This window comes from Crocuta crocuta, unplaced genomic scaffold (genome assembly GCF_008692635.1).
Source record: "Crocuta crocuta isolate KB4526 unplaced genomic scaffold, BGI_CrCroc_1.0 scaffold346, whole genome shotgun sequence".
Classification (NCBI taxonomy): domain Eukaryota; kingdom Metazoa; phylum Chordata; class Mammalia; order Carnivora; family Hyaenidae; genus Crocuta; species Crocuta crocuta.
In genome coordinates this window covers 2,357,615-2,377,623 of record NW_027527957.1, presented here as the reverse complement: position 1 = coordinate 2,377,623, position 20,009 = coordinate 2,357,615, and the positions used below count along the sequence as shown (strand labels likewise).

The following is a 20,009-nucleotide window of genomic DNA, read 5'->3' as shown; positions in this document are numbered from 1 at the left end:
ACCTGAAGCAGGCTCCAGGCTCTGGAGCTGTCAGCACACAGCCCAATGCAGGGCTCGAACTCACAAACCATAAAATCGTGACTTGAGCCGAAGTCGGACACTTAGCCAACTGAGCCACCCAGGCACCCCATTCTTTTATTTAACAGTTTAAACTAAACTTTTAATTTTAGAATAATTAGAGATTTACAGTTTCCCCTAATGTTCACATCTTATATTACCATGATACATTTGTCAAACAAAGAAACCAACATTAGCTTCCTTAATTTTAACTGAAGTCTAGACTTTATTAGGATTTCACCAATCTTCCCACTTTTTCCTTTTAAATTTTAGTTATATGCTGTTCCCTGATGAAAGTTCCAAGACTATCTTTCCAAGACTATCTTTCCAAGACTTTGGCAAATATGGGAGAGATATAAAAGACAATCTGGTACCTGAGGCTTTCTTTCTGATACCATCAGAGTGATTTAAAATTCTGAGTTAGGACTAATTTTCTCCTTATGTAAGTCAACGCTCCAGAAAGCATGGTTCTGCACTGGCAGCATCCAGGAGCTTGTTAGGAATGCAACATCTGAAGCTCCCCCTGAGGTCCACTGAGTCATCGAGACGTGATTCATATTTTGAAAATTATTTCCACAAATGTACAGGAAAAGCTCATTTTAAAGACTACATAGAATTTCATTTTATGGCAGTCTCCAGCTCTACCTTTCTGCACCCTTCTTTTCCATCATCTAGAAGCAATCACTTAAAATATCAGAGGTGATGCTTCTGATATTTACCTCTGTCATTTTATATAAATTACTTCTTTTTTTATTAAAACATTTTTTAAGTGTTTATCTTTGAGAGGGAGACACACAGTGTGAGCAGGAAAGCGGCAGAGAGAGAAGAAGACACAGAATCCAAAACAAGCTCCAGGCTCCGAGCTGTCAGCACAGAACCCGAGGCGGGGCTTGAACTCACAAACCGTGAGATCGTGACATCAGCCAAAGTCAGACGCTTAACCTACTGAGCCAGCCACTGCCCCTTATATAAATTACTTCTACAGCTATTGACAACTCACTGATATTATACATCATCTTTTGGTCTGTTATCATTGTTGTTGATGATTTAATACTAACCAGAGCCTTCCTCACTCACATCCAGACTCCCAGGATAACTGAATGACTCTTTTGGTAAAATCAGTATAAGAAATTATATTATAACTATGTAAAATGGTATTCATTAAGAAGCCAAGTATTACTCTAGAGGACTGTTTTTCAGCATCATCTGGGGGCCCTTTCAAGGAAGCAGGTATCAAAATGATTTAATAATTCCTAAACATTTGTGAATGGTGAGATGTTCCTAGAACTACATGATGAATGGTATCACAACAGACTGAGCTCAAGGAAGCACAGATGAGATGTCAGTTGTTTTCTGTTAGGCCAGACATTAAAGAGATCTGCAAAATGAAAACGAACACAACTCTTCTCATTGAATAGCTTCTGCTTTGGAAAATATAATTTTTTATAGAAATAGATTTATCTTTAAATGCTATGTTTCTTGTTAATTTTAAATAATTTAGTGAGTACCTGTGTGATCATTTCTCAGTTTCAGCTACTACTATGGTAAACATTGATAGATATAATCCGCATAAACCAAAGCTCTTTGGTGTCTTCGATAATCTGTAAGAGTGTAGAAGTCGTCTTGAGGCCAGAAAGCCTGAGAATTGCCTCTCTAGAGAAATAATTCACTTTACCAATAAAGTTCTGTTGCTTTTTAAAGGTAATTCTTTTTCATTTACTTAGGACGTACCTACCTTTATATATGTATCCTTCATTGCATCTATCTAAGGCCCTTTAATTTTATTTGTCAAGCAAACCAGATATCTTATCAAACTTATTTTTTCCCCCTAGGGACCTCTAATCCCGAGGGTTCTGTTTTATTCTCCTTTCTAAGCTGATCACTGTCATGGCTCCCCCACCGCCGCTCTCTTCTTCTGCATCCTTCGCAGGGGTGATTGCTTTCAGTAGCTTAGAAATGGTTGGTGCACAGTGCCTTTGCTCCCCTGTTCTGTTGCTTCCCGTGCTTCTCCAATCCTAATGTTTTTCCTGTATCAAGTCCCTTATTTTGCTCAACCATTTCCTTGAAAAGTTTCCTAAGAGGGCACGGGATGTAAGTTTTAGAATCCTTGCAGTGCCTGAAAATCTTTTCTTAGGCTTTAGAGGTATGCCTGCTAATTATTAAAGTCAGGGTGGAACATTTCTTTGGAATATTCAACTTCTTACTGCACTATTTATTTTCAGCATGTGTTGTTGAGAAGACCACCATAGTTCTGACTACAATGCGATTCATCAGAAGCTCTTTGGAAGTTTCCAGAATTTACCATTTTTAATTTATTTTTTGTATTCTGAAGTTTTACAGTAGCATACCTTTAGCTAAGTCTTTGTTCATTTGTGCTGGATAATCAGACCCTTCATGTTGCAGAAGTAACCTTGCATTATTTCTTTGATAATTTTCTCTGCCTTCTTTATTTTAAGCATTTAAGCATTGGGAATTTTCTTAACCCAATTCTGGATTTCACTAAACCTTTATAAAAACTGTTTTACTCCCTTTTTTGCCCTTTCATTTTAGTTTCTGAAATACGTGCTCAACTTTCTTTTTCAAGCATTGCACTGAATGTGTTTTATTGGCTACTTGACTTCTAAGAGATTTCCACAGATCTACACTTTCACTTTTTTTTAAACTGATGGGAGCTTGAAACATAAATATGCAGTTTAACCAATTAAGCTTTCTTTGTCAAGTTCTGATACCAATGGTAGGGCAGCTTCCTGAAGCATACTGAAACCTCCTCCTCTCCCTCCCCGCCAGAAGTGCCTAAATATCACTTGGGTTGTATGTTACAAGTTTCAAGCCCTGATATCCTCCAATTTCCACAAAAATCTAGATGTTTTATGAAGGAGGTAAATGACGACCCATGAAGAGCAGGACTTCTTCATTTGTGGTGACTTTGGTTGGGGTGTCTCCTTGAACCAAACTTCAAGGGGTAGATTTGAGCTTAATTTCTGCCACTTCCTCAAAGGGACTTGATCACTGTCTGTGATTCAGAAATTTGGATGAAGAGATACTTAATGGGAAGACAGAAGATATGGGCCATGAGGAAAGGTGAGGGGATTATTTTTCTTACTGAATAATCCCTATGCTTGGTGCCTTTTGACTTGAGTCTACCCGTTCAAGGTGTTAGGAAATACCTTGGTGATGATCAGGCCTTGGATCACAGGCCTTCCTCAGGAGCTGTGTGGCTGAGTCAGAAAGACTGAGGATCATGTCAGCCAGCCCCTCTTCGCTGGGGCACCTTAAGGAAGAGATACTTATTTAGGCTGTGGGATCATCTTCCCCAGGTGAGGCACCCAGTTAGTTGCACAAGGAATGGTGGTCTAATGAAGATGGCAGGAGGGACGGGTGGTGGGGACAGTTTGAGGTTGTTCAGTGCCAGAAGGCTTAGGTGAACCAGCTGCATGGGCACTGGAACTCCAGGACTCACAGGACAAGTGTCCCAGCAGCTGTGGGTCAGGGGGCCTTCCCCTCTGTCACCGAAGTGGCATGGTTTGGTGCTCTTGGTGACAGCAGTTGCTGTTTTTCACTACTGCATCTTCCACTTGACACCATGGTTGAACTAAAGCATTACCATTGGCTCATCAAGATTGAGGGTTGAAGTTATGTACCCAATCTGTGTACCTGGTCTTTTGGAGCACATCTTCCAATACTCTAAGCTGTCCTAGGGCAGACTGTGTGGACCCAAAAAGCAACTTTGGCTTTGCCGGCATGAGATCCCTATGTCCTATCCCTATGAATGTCAAAGTTCAATCAGCTGGGTCACCCCTGACCCACACTGCAGGGTCTCAGTTTACTAAGTATCCTCTGACCTCTTTTAAGTTATGAATTCAAAATACAATTGCATTAAAAAAGAAGGATAATTTTACTGCTTTAAACAGCTTCAGAAACCAGTTGTATTCTCAAAAGATAACTTTAACTTGAAAATTCTGGGACCATAATAAATACTGAAAAGTTGAAATTAAAGTCATTTAGGGGCACCTGGGTGGCTCAGTCAGTTAAGCATCCGACTTGGCTCAAGTCATGATCTCGTAGCTCATGAGTTCAAGCTCTGTGTCAGACTCTGTGCTGACAGCTCAGAGCCTAGAGCCTGCTTCAGATTCTGTGTCTCCCTCTCCCTCTTTCTCCGCCCCTCCCCTGCTCGCACTCAGTCTCTCTCTCTCAAAAATAAACATTGAAAAAATAATAAAAAAATAAAGTCATTTAAAATTTACATATACTAACAGTTAACATTTATTTTCATCATATTCCAGACACACTGCTAAGTGCCTTACATGTATTATCTCATTCAGACCTCCTACCAACCATACAAGGAGTTACATGTTTTTATTATCTCCATTTAGCACGTGAAGAAATATGAGCATGGAGAAATTAAGTAACTTGCTACCATGACCACTATCAAGGTCCCAAACCCTGGCATGCTGACTCTAGAGATGAAGTTCTTGATCATCACATTAGTCAGATGGAGTTAATAAAACTAACTGAACTACTGGATTACTTTATATAAGAGGTCTTTAAAACAAATATTTCAATGAACTATAAAAATGATTAATTACTATATAAGGTGTCATATACAAGTAACTCTTGTTATACTTAGCACAACCCTTTAGTAGGTAAGCACAAAATAAATTTTGTTCAAATATGCCAGGTGAGAATAATTATTTTAACATTTTGTATAAACTCCTGAAAAGGTTTTAGTATGTTGATTATTTTTCCTGCCTTAATTCTGCTTACTTTATTAATTTGCTCAGCAAAATCCCTAGGAGATAAACTTGCAAGCTTAAACTATCGAATGGGTGACTATACATTCAGAATTGCTGGACTACAAATTAATCAAGCATGTACCCCTAAAGTAATTCAACGTTCAATAACTAGCTCTTTAAAAACGTGCATGCTAATCTCTTGTTGGCCTTAAAGTGAATTCAGTTCTAAATATTGATTTCGTAAGACTGGAAAAGTGAACTTGTCACAGTGTTGATAATGGAGAGTTGGGGAAGATATTACTTTGTAGTATTTAGTGTTTACAAAGTACTTTTACTTACATCATTTCACTCCTAGGATAATCCCGAAAAGTTGGCAAATAAGATATTATTGCCATCCTTCCACCTTCATGTTTCTGATAGATCTCGATTTCAGGATACGAGACTCAACTAAAGGCACAGAGCGATTTCCTTAAGAGTTTGACTCCAGCTCTTCTGTACACCCCATCTAGATTCTTTCTATTGCACCATGTTGTACTCCACTGGGCAATACTCGCTGAGACACATGGGCATTTCTATACAGTGGAGATCATCAACTCCTGGTCTGTGGGCTGATTCTGGCCTCAGATCTGTTTTCCTTTGCCCGAATAGTTTTTAAGATTGAATTAGTCACAGTTATTTTTTAAAATTGGAAGAGGTAAGTTAAATCTAGAATCTTAGGCTTCTCCTGACAAAGTAGTTGATTTGACAACAGTCAACTAGAGATGAGTAGCTACTACTCTGTTTAGAGTAGGCACATCTATTCTGGAATGGCATCATCACCACTTCTTATCATATTTCCTCGACTGCATTATTCGCCATTTATCATCATAAAATCAGGCTGCTTCATTCATTTATATAACCTGTTTCCTGAAAGTAAATTATCTGCAGGACTGAGTAGCATTCCACAGACACTGTGGGTAATTTTTCTCAGCCGGCGTGGACAGAATTGTCTTTGTGCATCTTCCTCACTCTGGTTTCACAGTCATTTGGCAACCTTTTCATCTTAATTTTCTTTATGAAATCATTCCCCTGATGGGACAGGGAGACAGTTGTGAAATTAAGGATTTTTTTTTTACCTAGAAATCCCCATAAACTTTCTTTCAGTTACAATTTAACAGTTGGAATTATATCAACCCTATCTAAAGTTACTAAAATTGTTTCCCAAACCATTTTTAAGTCTATTTCATAATATTACAAATAACTTGTTTTCCAACTCTCTGCCTCCATCCCTACCCTACAAGAATGTATATTCTCTAAGATCAGAAAATTTTGCTTGTTCATCACTATAACCTTATGACTGGTACGTAGTAGGTACTCAGTAGATATCTGGTGACTGAGTGAATGAAATGGGAGTAGTGAAATCATAACTAGGCATTACTGGAAGCTCTGAGTGTGGTCCTTCAGGTACAGTTGGCTGTGGGGGGTGGTCTTATATAGAATGAGTCCAACAGGAGATTATCAGTGCTTCAGAGATAAGTCATTTCCTAGATAATGAAAAGATCCAGCTCAAAAATTTGTTAGTTTTGTTCATTGATAAAAATACTCCATTGAAATATCAACTTTTATATTAAGCTAGCTCTGTATTCACAGTAACTCTAGCTTTCAAGAAAATATAATTATCTTTGCTAGACTCAACTAAACTAATTTGTTTAGACTTTCAATTTACTCTGGTTTTCTTTACTGTGCCAAGGAGAAAATGGCTTTCAGCCCAGCCTGCCTCTTTTCTTAGGGTCAGAAATCTTCCATGTATGTCTCAGGGCTGCAGAACAGCTTGCTGTCAAGAAGTACTTGAATTTAATTTACTTTAGCCTTTAACCACCTGCTTACAACTTATAAGAAAAAAATGAAGCATGGCCTGGACCCTTACATCTTGCTTCTACTCACCTTTCAGATGCCTTCTCATCCTTAATCGCCCTCAAACTCTCCTTTCCTCTCTTTGCTTCTTTCCTCCTCTTTCTCTTCTCCCCTTCCTCTCCCTGTCTTCCTTTAGTCATGCTTTTAATGTTTTTTTAAATGTTTATTTATTTTAGAGAGAGTGGGAGAGACAGAGATTGTGAGTGGGGAAGGGGCAGAAAAAGAGGGAGAGAGAAAATCCCAGGCAGGCTCCGCATTGTCAGCACAGAGCCGCGTGTGGAGCTCCATCTCACAAACAGTGAGATCATGACCTGAGCCGAAATCCAGAGTCAGATGCTTAGCCAACTGAGCCACGCAGGTGTCCCATAATGGTTTTCTTTTCATAAATATACAGTATATTTCATTTTCCTCACCATAATTTGCTTCAAACGGTAATAAGAAAGATTAAGAAAGCATGTATGTTACTTCTTTTAGGACTTGGAACTTGGACTTCTTTGTTACTCAGCATCCTGTCCTATGCAACTGATAGAGTAGGCAGTTAGAGCTCCGGTCTTGCTTTCTCCACCTTTTATACTGTTCCATGCTATACATTTCACAAGGGCAGGTTTGGTTACACCTGTGGCTGAGTGGGTATATTCACCTAATTTGGGGCAACACACTCATTTGCAAGATAATAGCACTGGTACGGTGAGGCAGTGGGTGGTATATCTGTGTGGAAAATAAAAGAAGAGGAGCTACTTGATGGTAGAGAAAAATAGAAAATTGGATGGGAGCTGGTTTGTGAGAGATTAGGTCTCTTTGGAGTGAAACCTTTCAGACATCTATATTATTAGCATGTTGATAATAGCATACAAGCATGTTAATGCACAGACAACAGGGTTGGACACTATCATTCCAGATAAATGTCAACGTCTTCCTCATTTCTCTCTTGTCAATGCAATAGGAAAACAATTTGATTTGGTCTAAAATATTTGTTTTTGAAAAAACGATGTTGATTTCCTCAGGCCTTAATTTAAAAAATTAAACCAAAAATTTATGAGGAAATTTTTCTTAAACTTTATGCTAAGATTTGAAAAACTGGGTAAATGAATTAAGAAATAATTCCAGCTGAGAGAGAGAAATCTTTAGCTGGAGGAAAATTTAAATATGAAAGTAATTTGAAACTCAGTTGTTACAGCATCTTAAGAAAAATTAAAATGAAACACAAATATAACTTCTTTCTCATTAAAAAAACCTCAATCATAAGATGACGCTTTGGGGAAATCTTTATTTGTAACCGTGTGTCTGTGCACGGGCATGTGTGCGTGCACAGATGTGCATATGCTTCTGCACATTCTAAGCTGATGTTTTATGCTTTCCATATGGATCACTGTAATATCAATTCCCTCATTTCAACCATAGCTTATGTTTCAAATATCAAAATACAAAGCATATAAAAGAAGTTCTATTTTGTGGGTCCCTTTTGTCCTGGTCAAAATAAAAACGTATTTTCACAATCATGGAACTGTATCGTGTTAAAGACTTCAATAGCAAATCTAATGAAAGTTAAGTATTTCTTTTCATATCTAGAATAGTAAAACAAAGTGACTTTTTTTTTTTTTTACCAAGGAAGTGGGGTTATGTTCTTTAAGCAATAATTTTCAAAGAGATAAACAGAACTGAAGTAATATATAATTGTATCTACTAACAAGGAAGTACAGAAGAGAAATGTTCCAACCAACAATTATTCAGAAATTGTTTAAGTCTCCTTTGTGACACCCTCTTGTCAGCTCCTGTTTCTATATCCCTGTTATCTTTCTATGATGGCTTGCTCTCTTTGAATTACCTTCACCATTCCCTTGGAGTTACAGAAAATTCTCGATCCCCCACACCACCGTCCCATTGACTACCATGCCTTTGAAATTTATTACAAAATACTGTTAAGTAATTCATCTTTTTCCATCCTTCCTGCATTGGACTCTATGCTCTTGAAGAGCAGGTTTCTTCTCTATCTGGTTCACTACTGAACACAAGTGACCATGGTAGACAGGACAGTGAGTTGGGTGAATCAGTGAACTGGGCAAGACTGGAGCTTTCTCAGAATAATCATTCAGAACACAGTTGGCTCCTGGTTGGAGTTCACATCTGCATAGAGGGAGGACTGTTTATGGTTGGAAGCTTCACGAAAGAATACGCTCTTCTGTTGCCTACAGACGATTCTATTTTGAACAAACTATTCTGTAATACTGACCCTAGTTGATCAGTCGTCTTGTTTTTGAAATTTTAAAGACTAATCAGTTGCCGGTATTCTCTCAAAAGACAAAAGGATGAGGCCATATAATAAATCCCGAGTGTCTATCAGAAAAAGTATGAGACTCTTATATTTTCCATCTCATAATCATTTGACTTAAGACATATTGGCATTGCTTATCTACTCACATTCAATATTATTTTAATTAAAATGTCAGTTGTAGTTCCGAGGGGCACCTGAGTGGCTCAGTCGGTTAAGGGTGGGACTTCGGGGCAGTTTGTGAGCTTGAGCCCACATCGTGATCTGTGCTGACAGCTCAGAGCCTGGAGCCTGCTTTGGATTCTATGTCTCCCTCTCTCTCTGCCCCTCCCCCGCTCACACTCTGTCTGTCTCTCTCTCAAAAAGAAACAAACATTAAAAAATTAAAGAGTATATATATCCGTTGTAGTTGTGAGGGCACTATGTAGAGGCCGCTTTTAGGCAACAGTTTTGAGCAACAGAAACTTGAGCGAAGGAAAAGGCCCACAGTGACCACCGAGGTGAACAAACAGGCTCATGAAGCAACCCACCCTGAAACAGCCATAGACTCTGACTGACCTGTTACAACCAGGCACAGTTCCTGAGATTTCCAGATAGGAGAGAATTCCCTGTGTCCCCACACTTCCTTACTCCTCCCTGTAACTGTGGCTCCTCCCCACTACCTCAACGCAGCCAGTCTCTCCTTTGCTGTCCTGCCCCCTTGGGGTGTATTCAATAAACTCCCATTGTCTTTCATTCTGCCTCAAGAGAATCCTTGCACCCCCTCCCCTCCCGGGAGTGGGGCTAGGGCCCCCATTCAGTCCAGATGCCCCACAGACAGGAACTTGTTAAGGCAATAAAACAAAAATTTAAAAAACCCCTAAAAACCAAACCAAAACAATTTTAGTAGAAAAGATAATGCCCCAACTGAGTTGAAATACTTCTCTTTTAATGATCTTTTTGCTATTTTGTGGTTTAATTGTCCTTTCCCTTCCCACAGCTATCATCAGCTAAGGAGCGTGTCGGGGTCCTTCCTCTTCACTGAAAGAAGCAGTGAGAAGTAAGGGGACCTGTTGGTGGCAGACACCACCACCACTGGATAGAGAGATCTGTTGTGAAAAGCTTTCCTGGTTCATTTGGAAAGTGTGATATTGAAAAAAAAATTTTTTTTGGAGTGTTTTAAATCACTGCACTCAGGGCTCGTATAATAATGGGACTGAAACACAGCAAGATGACAGGGCCAGTATGCATTGCAAACAATGAGTACGGATATTTTTTGCAAGTATAAAGAAAGCTTTATCTATCCTCATGCGAGGGCAGAGATTTTCATTGCCTCCAAGCGTATACATTTCTGAAGAAATGAAGCAGCAAACCTACTCCCCAGAACTGGGCTCTGATTATAGGCAAACATCCCAGAGACATCAAAACCTTATTTGATGGGGCACCTGGGTGGCTCCGTCCGTTAGGCATCCGACTTTGGCTCAGGTCATGATCTCACGGTTTGTGGGTTTGAGTCCCATGTCGGGCTTTGTGCTGACAGCTAGCTCAGAGCCTGGAACCTGTTTAGGATTCCGTCTCTGTCTCTCTGCCCCTCCCCCACTCATGCACACTAGCGCAGGCTCTCTCTCAATATAAATCAACTTAAAAAAAATTTTGCTAAGGGCTTTTATTTTTTATCATGTAATTCCAAGTAAAACTGAAAATTAGGAAGGATGCCAAAGAGAGGTCCAAGAATCCTGGAAAGATGCCAAAATGTTCATACCCACTAAAACTCTTTTCAATGATCAAGAGAGAATCTTAATCACCTAGATTCACCTAGAACTGGGACTTTTATAGACACAATTTTATAACTCTTGATTACTGTTGTTGTTTAAAGAAGAAAAGCAGTAATTATGTAAAGTTCTGGACTAAGGGCTACTTACTGAAGGAACAGTGACACACCAGTGGTTCTGAGAGCAGGAAGAATGAGAAGAACAAAAGCAGATGAAAGGTGAAGGAGAGCAGATTTTGCCACGCTAAAATATGCTTCTTTGGTATATTGATTATTTTAAACTGGTTATTTTTAAAACACAGCAGACAGAAAAGCTGTAAAAATCCAGCAGAAGTTACCCTTTTGTAAGAGGCATTTACATTTATAAGGAAAATCCCCATTTGTAAGGATAGGGGGACCGGAAAGGCAATTTCTAGAACTCTCACCAATGCAGAAGGCAACAACTTAAAGCTACTTAACAACCCTCCCCTTGTTTATTATGTTTTCCCTGATAACCTCCCATAAGTGGTCTCCTCTTTACCCCAAACCCCTTCTTTTGTCTTTAGCTGATGGTGGTATTTCAGGTGATGGCTTTGGCCATTTCAGTGAGTTACTTGGTTTTCCTGGATCTCTCCCATGTAGATGTGTTATTAAACATTTGCTTGTTTTTTCTACAGTTAATCAGTTTTTTAAAAAAAATGTTTGGTTATTTTTGAGAGAGTGCAAGGGGGAGGAGAGGGCAGAGAGAGAAAATCCAAACAGGCTCCACGCTGTCAGCGCAGAGCCCTATGTGATCTTGAATCCATGAACCATTAGATCAAGACTTGAGCCAAAACCAAGAGTGAGATGCTTAAGTGACCAAGCCACCCAGGTGCCCCTGTGAATCAGTCCTATATTGATTATCAGACCAGCCAAAGGACCTAAAAAGGAAGAAGGGAAAACTTGTCTTCCCCTATAAAAGGCTTTCAAAACACAGCAGGCTGGCAAGTACAGAATGAAGATGTGAAAATTAATAAAGGATATCTTGTTTAAAATGAAGTCAGGAAGGGCACCTGGGTGGCTTAGTCATTTAAGCGCTTACTCTGACTTTGGCTTGAGGTCATGATCTGATCTCATGGCTTGTGAGTTTGAGCCCCGCATCAGGCTCTGTGCTGACAGCTCAGAGCCTGGAGCCTGCTTCGGATTCTGTGTCTCCCTCTCTCCCTGCCCCTACCCCACTCATGCTCACTCTCTCTCAAAAAAAAAAAAAAGAATAAAACATCTAAAAAATTAAAGCAAAAATAAAATGAAGTCAGGAGACCAGAAGGGGGTAGTTCTCACACCCTACTGGATTCATCAACAGCAAGAAAGGAACCTTGCAAGTGACGCCACTTTAGCTACACTTTACTACCTCAGCAGGAGGAAGACAGGTTTTCTCTGCTCCTCCCCAGCTCAGCCAATGAGAGACAGCCACGCCTCAGCTAGTGAAGCCATTGTACTTTGAACTCCAAGTTTACTCCAATGGACTCTTGTCTCTAACAGCCCTCCCAACTTCCCTTGTTGTTCTAGAAGAGAGCATTCCTCTCCTTTGTTCTCTGCACTTGCCTATAGTTTTGCTGTAGCTTGCTTAACCTAAACTGTAATTCTCTGCCATTCCTGATCAAACTCATTTCTGCTGGCAAAATAACTGACGGATTCATTTTTAAAATTAACAAAGACAACAGCTTTCTCTGTGTTTCAAGCTAGTGAGCCAGTTAATGATGTTCAACCTGTAAAATAAGTGATGTATAGGTAATGACAGAACTGAGTATTAAGAAAACACATTGGGTAGAAACATCCATGTTTAAGGAGAAAGATTTTAGAAAAAAATTTCATTTTAGAAAGGCTTATTTGGGAATATTTCCCTTAACAATGGTCTACATAAAAGCTGAAGTTTTGATTCGTCGAGAGAGAGACTCTCAGCTATGTCTGGCAATGTGGCATAGCACAATGGACACAGCGCTAGAATCATGGAGCTCCGGCGTGTGTGGTATTAAGTACGCCTGATGTTGTGTCTCATTTTCCTTATCTGTAAAATAGATTTCATGAGCCTATAGAAAATGGGGTTGCAATGCAGATTAAGTGCATTGAGATCTTCTAAGTATTTGGCACACAGTAGAAATTCAGTATGTGGCAGTTGTGTTAGTGACACCGCAAATTCTCCATCACGGTAAGTAACTGAAGCATTTTTAATTTTCTTATGCATGACTAGGCGACATTATTCAATAGGGTACTAGAAGACCCTAGCTAGGAATCTGACCACATTCTCTGCCATATCCAATTTTAAGACTATGAACTGTGAGACCTTCACATTAGTGGAGAATCGATAATAACCTTTGGGCAGTTGGCCTGCTATGGTAACTCTCATCGGCCCTTCTGAAAGCCAGATGTCACATCAAATTAAGGAAAGGAAGGAATTAACATAGCAGTTGTCAAATAGAGTTCTTTTTTTTTTTTTTTAAGTAGATATTTCAACTGAAGCATTGGAAGTCATTATGGTGGAAATGTAGAAACATCAAAATGATCATTCCTTTTTATCTGGCATAATAAATTCATATAGGACTTATATTTTATGAACTTTCCAATATTCAACTGTTTTTGGCCTATAAAAATGACAAGTACATATGGTTCAATCTAATCATTACTAAATCAGGGGTAATTGATTCCCTGATTGATTTAAGTGAAAAAAATGAGACAAGGAATAAAAGGACGCATAGAGTTGAGTATTTTGTATTATACATTTGTCAAATGGTATGCATATGAAAAACTATACCAAGAACTAATTTAGGGGAGAATATAAAGCTGTCACTAGCATTGGCTAGCCTCATAAGCTTAGCTTTATATCCAGCAACTGGTCTTTCCAATTGAGACTCAAATCTGAACCTCATGCAATTCTTTAGATTCAGAATAGAAGAAGATTTTAGGCTTCCTAACTGATATTGTATGCATTTCCAAATTGCACTGCTTTGTATATTTTTATCCTTTTGACTTTTCTGGGCTCTGAGAATTACTGCTGACCCTGGGTAACCAGTAGAATAATGGGACTTTTATTGAGTGTTATAAAAGTAGGTGAGCTACTGACTTAAAGATGATGAAAATTGCTTTTTCTCAAATAAGCCCTTGATTTTATTTAGATTTTAAAGATTTTCTTCTGGACACATTAGGATACTTTGATGAATTTGCTAACCGAAGATTTGGGTGTAGCAATAGTAGCAATTAATGAAGTATGGTTTTACTGATCTCTTTAAAGACTATTAAGCCCCAAGGTTCATCGGACTATGAAGATTTGCACCTTTCTACTTTAAGAAGCCATTTCATCTAAACAGAATCTCCTGCCTGTATTGGATAATGGTAGAAATTCAGAATCATTAGCCAAATTAATTCTTTCATGTGGTTGGTCTTTAGAACGTTATAAACTGTAATGGAATTACTGAGTTGAGAGCAATTAATGGGATGTACTCTGTATATATCCTAACCAAATACTATACCTCTCGTTTGTAATGACCAATTAAAAACTATCAAAAGAACACTGTTGATGAATCTTAGTGCCATCAGAATAAACCAACTAGAACAGTTTAAACATGCTTATATTTATATAGTTCATATCACTTCAGAATCTGAAGTCATTTTGGATACTGTCATTTAAGTGTTATGCTAATGTCCCATACTTTTAAAGAAGAAAGTAAATGTTTGGAATACTTCTAGGTTTTTAAAACCCATAAATCAGAGAGACAGGGGCAGAATGTGTGTTTCTCACATCCAGGACTCGTGTTAGATAAGGAGTTGAAGATTCAGATCCTTACACCAGAGCCGCAGAGGCGTTCAGATGAGTGGGTATGCGGCTGGGGCCTGGGGTTCAGTTGCTTAAGCCTCAGACTTTGGCTCAGATCAGGATCTCGTGGTTCCTGGGTTCCAGTCCTGTATCAGGCTCTGTGCTGAGAGCTTAGAGCCTGGAGCTTGCTTCAGATTCCATGTCTCCCTCTTTCTCAGTCCCTCCCTTGCTTGCATTCTGTTTCTCTCAAACATAAATAAATAAACATTAAAAAAAAGATGAGTGGGGATGGCACAAGGTGTCAGGATCAGAGAAGGAGGGACAGTGAGAAATGTGGAGAACTTGAGAGCGTATAGCCTTTTAAAGGCACTAAACACCATTTAGCTCCACTTAGCCACCCCCAAGATGTTGCTCTATGGAAATGTGGTTCCCGTAGAGTTAGATATTGTAGATTTTCAAACAAATACAAATATGTGGAATTTACAAAATAATCACACACCTAAATGTTGATAACTAATTCAAATTTTAAGGCCCATGGGTCAAATAAAACTTTGTGGGCTGTCAGGAAGAAACTTCTGTATTAGATTCTAACATCCTCTGTAGATATTCACATGCTATTAAAACTGATGGATGTTGAGATGCTGTCCTTCATTAATATTTATGACAAAGGAAATGTTTTTAAAAAGAAAGTAGGGTATTTCATTAATCAATAGCTAGTAGGTGCCCACTGGGTTGCTACAACATATTCATTATTAAGAAGATTAAAAAAGACAGATGTATTCACTGCCATTCTCTGGTTTATAAATAGTTTAGTTGAGAAGTAAGGGATTTTATGATAAGGTTGTAAATTATTGGGAAGGGGATACTAAGAAAGGATTAAAGTTGTATACAAGGGATGACTACACAAAATGTGAAGGTAGAATAAGACTTTTCAAGTTCCATACGGGATCACGTATTGTTTATTATGCAAAAATAGGGGAGGGGGATAGACAGTATGAAGAAGAGAAAATCCAATTTTTTTTATCCTAGATTGTTGCTCTTGAAATGAAATATTACATTTGACAAAGTTGAAATGAACATTTTATATGGATGTAAATTGAAAAAAAGAAACCCATGGAGAAATATACAGATGCTATGAAACAATTTGTAGTTCCCTGAGGGGTATGAAGAGAAATTTACAAAATCACAGAGCACAATGTGTTATTTAGCTACTCCAGACATCACATAGCATCTGTTCAATGGATGAGGCAAAGGGCAAAGAATAAGGGTCCATTTCTATTTCTGGCATTGATTGCTCTGGGACCTGGAGGAACGGAGTGTCACCTTTGTCACCCAAGTTACCCCATACATTAAAAAAAGACAATGCATAGCCCAAAGGCATTTTGAACATCAGTTTTGACATCTATAAATCATTCTGCAGCTTTTAAAAATCAAAGCTGTGCAAAGGCAAGAAACACTATCCTCCCTCTCCAGGATTTACAGAATTAATGAAGAATTAAAATGGGCAGGAACCAATCAGATTCCTATTGGAGATTCCTTTTTTGCTTTACATCCCTCCTCATCCTGGAGCTCCTATGTTTATTTCTAAGCAATGTTCTTTTCATCCACTTTTGTTTTGCATTTAATTTAGATGGAAAAGCAGCTTTAGGCAGATTCATTACTTAAACTCCAGTCTCTAGACTCTCCTTTGGAAATTGAAACACCCATATATGTTAGGTAAAAAGAGAAGTTACATGCTAAAACCCAGGGCCCCAATTATAAGGCACGAATTACATAAATTTAGTTAATGGTCTTCATTTGTATCCTTCCCAAGTTGTCCTTTGCTAGCTTTGAGTGAGATGCTAACTATATTTGACTCATATTCTTACCTTCATTCTTTAGAAAAATGTAAAGGAGGAATTTAAAAGTTAAGTTTATAGATAAAAGCAAACTTACCTCTCTCTTACAGCTTGATGCACAATATAGAAAATAATACTTTTTCTTTCTACCTACTCTATACATGAACTAACCAAAATCCCCAAATAAAGGCCAATCAAGGAAAGAGTTCACATCTTATGAAAGAAAACATTTTCTTCTATTACCTAATGCCTGATTATCAGGAAATTAGATGAATTCATATTATTTAATGTAAGCTATTATCCTAACCTTCCAGAGAAGTGACTTCAGTGAATACCATGTACTCACAGTTTCCATCAATTCAATTACTCTGAATTACTAGTATATTTATTTTGTGTGTGTACAATGTATGCGTGTGTGTGTGATAGATATACACACACACTTTTTTTTTAATTTGGAGGAATTGACATAAAAATCAGAGGCCCTAGTGCATAAAATGGAGATGAAGGATTATTTGCAAACACTTGGCTGTTTTACATATTGAGCCCAACACAAGACAGTATCTTCGTGGATGTTAGCATATTACCAAATTCTATTGGGGAAAGAAATGGATTTTTAAAACATGGCTGCTTGCAAGTGCCCTCTTTCAAACCAACTCCTGTAGATACCCTACCTTCCGGAGGGGTTTGAGCTTAGTCTCCATGATGAAGTCATACTTGCAGAGCTCACAGCAGCGCGTGTCTGAGCTCTTGATCCACTGGTGGAGGCAGGACTGGTGGACAAAGCGCAGGGTGCCGGTGCAGCGACAGGGTGTGATGAGGGGGCTCTCTTCATCCCCCTCACAGTGACAGATCCTGGGGAAGAACAAGGCAGTCAGGATGAGATCTCCCAGAGGACACTGCTCCCCAGTGGATTCCTTCCCTCACACCTACCAGACTGCATTAGAAACTGCAAGCGAAGACGTACAAAGCATGGACTTTTGACTCCAACCTGATGCTAGAACTGAATCTATGCCCAGTATTAATTTCCTTTCACTTGCTATTCATGCTCATGTCAGTAAGCATTAGATACCAGTAACCCAGAAATGCGCTATCATATCATTCCGATACTAATGCCAGGTTTAACAGCACAATGATTGAGGCATATCCTCAGCTTAATCTCTTTAATATCTCAGTGTCTATGAGCATCAGCTTGATTTCATATATCAAAGTCATGACTTACAAGCATTGTAAGGAATGTTTTAATCTGATAAGTTTGTTTTATTTTGATGACAATTTTATAGAAGCATGGTATACAATTTAGTATCTATGTGGAAGAAATCTGAAAAAATTTTAACATGTTATCGAAGAATAAAGTGAATATTGAAAGTTTCAGATTGAAAATTATAAAGATTTTTCCTAGGAAGATGCACATTTATTTGGTCACAATTAATGGCCAAAACTGTCAATAATCATCAATGGTTTAATAGTTACAAAGATACCAGTCACATAAAGTTCAAGTACAGTAAATTCTATTGTTTTAAAATGTTAATTATTACATCTTCCAAGGAATTCAGAATTCAATTAGTTTACTGAATTACTGTGAAGCTCAATGTCATAGATTCATAGTCTATGAGATCTTCATTATGTTCACCTACAAATTAAAAAAAATAATTTGTTTCCTCATTAGATGGGATAAGCTTTTCACACCTCAAGACTGTAATTCAAATCTCAGTACTTCAATAATTCTTGTGATTTAGAAGTTGTCAATAAATCTGATTAGAAATATTTTTTAAAGCTTCTAAAAATATGAATGGCACATTTCAAAAAAAATATCTGTAGAGTTACTTTTTTGGGCTGAGTCACAGCAGCAGGCTTGAAGAATGTTTGAATTGCTACTCTTTTCTTTTAGCTCTATATGCCCTATTCTCCAGAAGCATAAGTTTTAAAGAATGGATTTTGAAAACATATTTATCTCAGCTGTCTCCCAGGGGAAACGAAATAGTTGCTCTAATTGTTATTGCAGTAAGATACAGGAACTGAAACCAAGTCCTTCCCTAACCTCAAAATAAAGAAGTATGACACAGTACACTAACTAGTGTTTTGAATCTCCTTTTCTTTTTTCTCTTCTCTTCTCTTCTCTTCTCTTCCTTTTCTTCTCCTTCTCCATCTTTTTTTTAGTAGGCTTCATGCCCAGTATGGAGCTTGAACTCACAACCCTGGACCTGAGCTGAGATCAAGAGTTGGCGCTTAACCAACAGAGCAATCCAGGAGCTTCTTGAATCTCTTTTTCTTAAGTAAAAAGAATATAATTAAAAAGGAACACTGACTTCTAAAGTCCTTAGGGTGTGAGTGATGAGATGAGAGCATAGGGAAGTTCAAAGTCAGAGTCCTCTTTCTCCTGAACTGAGGTAGGAAGTAGAAGAGTTGGATGTAGCAGCATATATAAAAGACTGATGTGGTGGGGAAAAATGAAAAATTATCTGAGAGTCTATTCTTTAATATGAAAGTGTATACTTCGTATCACGCTTGTTGCCAATGGAGTATTGGTCTCATGATAGATGCTCAGTAGATGTTCGTTGAGTAAAATGATTATTTCATCAACAAGCTATTACTTATAAGAGCAACCAGTGAAAGAAAATCTGGATTTCTATAGTACTTCATTTGGTTGCAATATTTATTTTTGGAGCCATTGACACCTAATGAATTACATAGTATGAGAGGTTGGTATTTCTTGTGTCCTTGAAAACTCTCATCTTTCTTCATCCACACAAAGATACTCCTTTAGGTTAGGAGTCACCAACTATGGCCCAATTCTTATTGCCACATATGTTTGTAAATAAAGTATTATTGAAACACACCCACATTTTTTAATGTATTGTTTAGAGCTGTGTTTTACTATAACTACAGAATTGGGAGTTGCTGCAAAGACCATATGGCCACAAAGACTAACATACTGACTACCTGCCTTTTTACAGGAAACATTTGCTTACCCTTGCCTTAAATATGGTGATTCTGAGTCAAAGACAATATATGAATATTACCAACAATAATAAAACAAAGTTTACAAAATATATTACCCCAACAACTGCAAGTAACAAAAGTTGAAGTAAAGGTTACATAGAGAAGCAGACAATAAAAACTAAAGTCCCTCCTGGCTTGTCATTGAAACTTGCTGATCCATGAATACAAGGAGAGAGGCAAAATCTCATGTGAAAAATAAAAAAATTACAATTAATGTCATCTGATAATTCACTACTGATAAGAGATCATGTCAACTGCTACACGACTTCCAAGATGATTTTGAGGCTCTGATTTTTTTTATACTGACATGAAAAAAGCAATTTATTCATAAGCAGATTTACATAAAGACCTTGTTGATTACTGAGTTCAACTTGACCTGGACAGTTTATTGATTATAGTTCAACTTCGTATGTCTTACATATTTCTTTCTAAAAATTTCTGCCGAAACTGTTACCTGAAGCATCACCGGTAATTTCATGTCTTCATAAAATTAAGGCTCTCTCTCACAGGGAAAATCAAAAGCTGATTTCATTTTCATTCCTATTGCACGAGACTTATTTTTACATGATTTTAGCATTTTGAACTTTTGCTAAATTATCCGACTCAAGTTGGACCCCAAGAGTCTTTTCCAAATCATGTTGAGATTGTTGTAAATGAACTTAAGAACTATATACCAACATCAAATATCTATTAGAAATAA

General features: G+C 38.0%; 1 protein-coding gene across 2 annotated transcripts in view; it reads right to left on the bottom strand.

The window, feature by feature from the left end:
* Positions 1 to 20,009, bottom strand: part of MARCHF1 (membrane associated ring-CH-type finger 1) — a 553,625-nt gene that overhangs the window by 40,285 nt on the left and 493,331 nt on the right. For both annotated transcript variants that reach the window (XM_077752739.1, XM_077752740.1), the window contains one exon: positions 16,981 to 17,161. In XM_077752739.1, coding sequence (XP_077608865.1) covers positions 16,981 to 17,161 — 181 coding nt within the window. The remainder of the gene's footprint in view (positions 1 to 16,980; positions 17,162 to 20,009) is intronic.